The 1,989-nt window shown below is 38.2% G+C and overlaps 1 protein-coding gene across 1 annotated transcript; it reads left to right on the top strand.

Moving 5' to 3' along the window:
• Positions 1-274: 274 nt before the first annotated feature.
• LOC118054888 (protein LURP-one-related 5) lies at positions 275-1,721 on the top strand. Its single transcript, XM_035066661.2, has 2 exons — positions 275-639; positions 1,233-1,721. Exons 1-2 carry the CDS (start codon positions 415-417, stop codon positions 1,623-1,625), a joined length of 618 nt encoding a protein of 205 aa, XP_034922552.1. The 5' UTR covers positions 275-414; the 3' UTR covers positions 1,626-1,721.
• The last annotated feature ends 268 nt before the right edge of the window (positions 1,722-1,989 follow it).

The raw sequence follows: 1,989 nt of genomic DNA, 5'->3' as shown, positions 1-1,989 counted from the left end.
TATTCAATCTTTGATGTTAGAAACTAATAAATTACAATCGACTCTAGTAATTAGTAAGGGATCTTATTAATAAGTGTGGATAAAACAAGGACTATTTAGCTGCTCTGAATAAATTTCTTAGGGACCAAATTATATTTAAACTCTTCTGTAGACGGGACCCCATGCCTCGCAACAGGGAGCAAAGTATTCTCCTTTCACAGCGAGATATTTGGCTCATGTGCTTGTCGTCTCCTTCTCTCGCTTTCCTTTGCCTTCAGCGTTTGTATTTTTGTAACGGTGGTATTACATCTATTATGGGACTCTCTTGATTTCCTCAGAATCTGACTGACTAGTCTCTGGAAGTTGAGGATAAAGTGTTTTACTGAGAGAATCATCCTCACTTGAGGATTGAATTGAAGAGCCCAGAAGAGAAAAATGAAGGGAGGGTTGGTCGTGGATGCTGGGTTTGTCTATGAAGAAGAAAAGCATCTCACAGTGTTTAAAACATGTTTGTTCTTCGCTAATGATGGCTTCACTGTCTATGATTGCAAAGGTGAGTTGGTGTTCCGTGTTGACTCGTATGGGCCTGACTCTCGTGACAAGGGTGAACTCGTTCTCATGGACGCCCATGGCCGCTGTCTGCTCACCGTCAGAAGAAAGGTACTACCCTCCCTCCCTCCCTCCCTCTCTTTCTATATATATATACATATATATATATATATGTATATGTATATGTATTTGGATGAACGATTTGACTCAGCCGGTCCTCTCTTGTTTACTGAATTGAGTCATCGGGGTTTTCAGATCTATCTGAACATTTTCTTTTCTTTGTTTTTCTTAAAAAAAAAGAGTTCAAAATGGAGAGTGCCTAATTGGATCGTGTCCATTTTTGGGGATTTTAATTAATGGGATTCTATTTGATTTTAGATTTCAATGAAATATATGATTTCTTGCCTGAATGATATCGAGTCAACCCGGTGAGTCAACATGAAATTAAATATGCGGTTATAATCTTGTGCCTAAATTTCCAGTTATAGGAGGTGGCGTAGGGATTTTTCGTCAATGACGATTAAAGGTTTTTTTTTTAAATGATTTTAAAGATATATTTTGGATATTATCATAATATATCATCGGGAATAGGTTTTTATTTGAATTTACTTCAATTGTTTATAGAAAAACATATAATATATCTTCAAAATCATCTATATATTATTATTATTATTATTATTGAATCAATTAATTTGTACGGACAGAGGCCGAGTCTGCATCAAAGGTGGGAGGGCTACATAGGGGAAGGAACAGACGGGAGCAATCCAATATTTAGCGTGCGGCGAACATCCATGATCGGACGGTGTACCGTGACGGTGGAAGTGTGTGGGAATCCAGGTGAGGAGTACCAGATAGAAGGATCTTTTGCGACCAGATCGTGCACGATATTGAATACAGTGAAGGAAGCGGTGGCTGAGATCAGACGCAAAGTAGATGCCTCCACTGATGTCGTGCTTGGCAAGGACGTCCTCTCTCTGTGCCTTAAGCCTGGTTTTGACGGGGCATTCGCCATGGGGCTGGTCTTGATTCTCGATCAGATCAACGGCTATGATTCTGTTGAGAATGAAGTTAAGGAGAACCCCGCTACAGAGGATTAGGGAGTTGGTGCCTGCGGTCAATGTAATAAACTAATGTATAAGAAGAAATGGACTAATTGTCTGCTAAAGATCTCTATGATGCATGATCATATATTATAAGAACACTTTGCTAGATAATTTGAAACATTGAGAGAGACATGGAGATGAGAGTATGACTTAGTGAAATGCCTTGATATTATATGCTCCCCTTGTCCCCATCACATATATCTAATTTATAATATGAATTGCATTAAGATATTGGAATTGTAGCATTTCATAGGCACTACCTATCTTAGATTAGATGAGGTGATGTCAATCTTGTGAAAGTCAAAAAATCAGGTTTAATAATAGATTATCTGAATCAAAGCATCGATATTATTGGAAT

Source organism: Populus alba, chromosome 3 (genome assembly GCF_005239225.2).
Source record: "Populus alba chromosome 3, ASM523922v2, whole genome shotgun sequence".
Lineage (NCBI taxonomy): Eukaryota > Viridiplantae > Streptophyta > Magnoliopsida > Malpighiales > Salicaceae > Populus > Populus alba.
The sequence above is the reverse complement of the archived record's forward strand: the minus strand, read 5'-3'. Positions and strand labels throughout refer to the sequence as shown.

What these genes read in the sequence shown, in the direction of transcription:
- LOC118054888 (XM_035066661.2), top strand. Translation starts at nt 415, where the DNA reads ATGAAGGGAGGGTTGGTCGTGGATGCTGGGTTTGTCTATGAAGAAGAA. An exon ending in TGCTCACCGTCAGAAGAAAG is followed by an intron (nt 640 to 1,232) that starts GTACTACCCTCC and finishes TTGTACGGACAG; the next exon opens with AGGCCGAGTCTGCATCAAAG.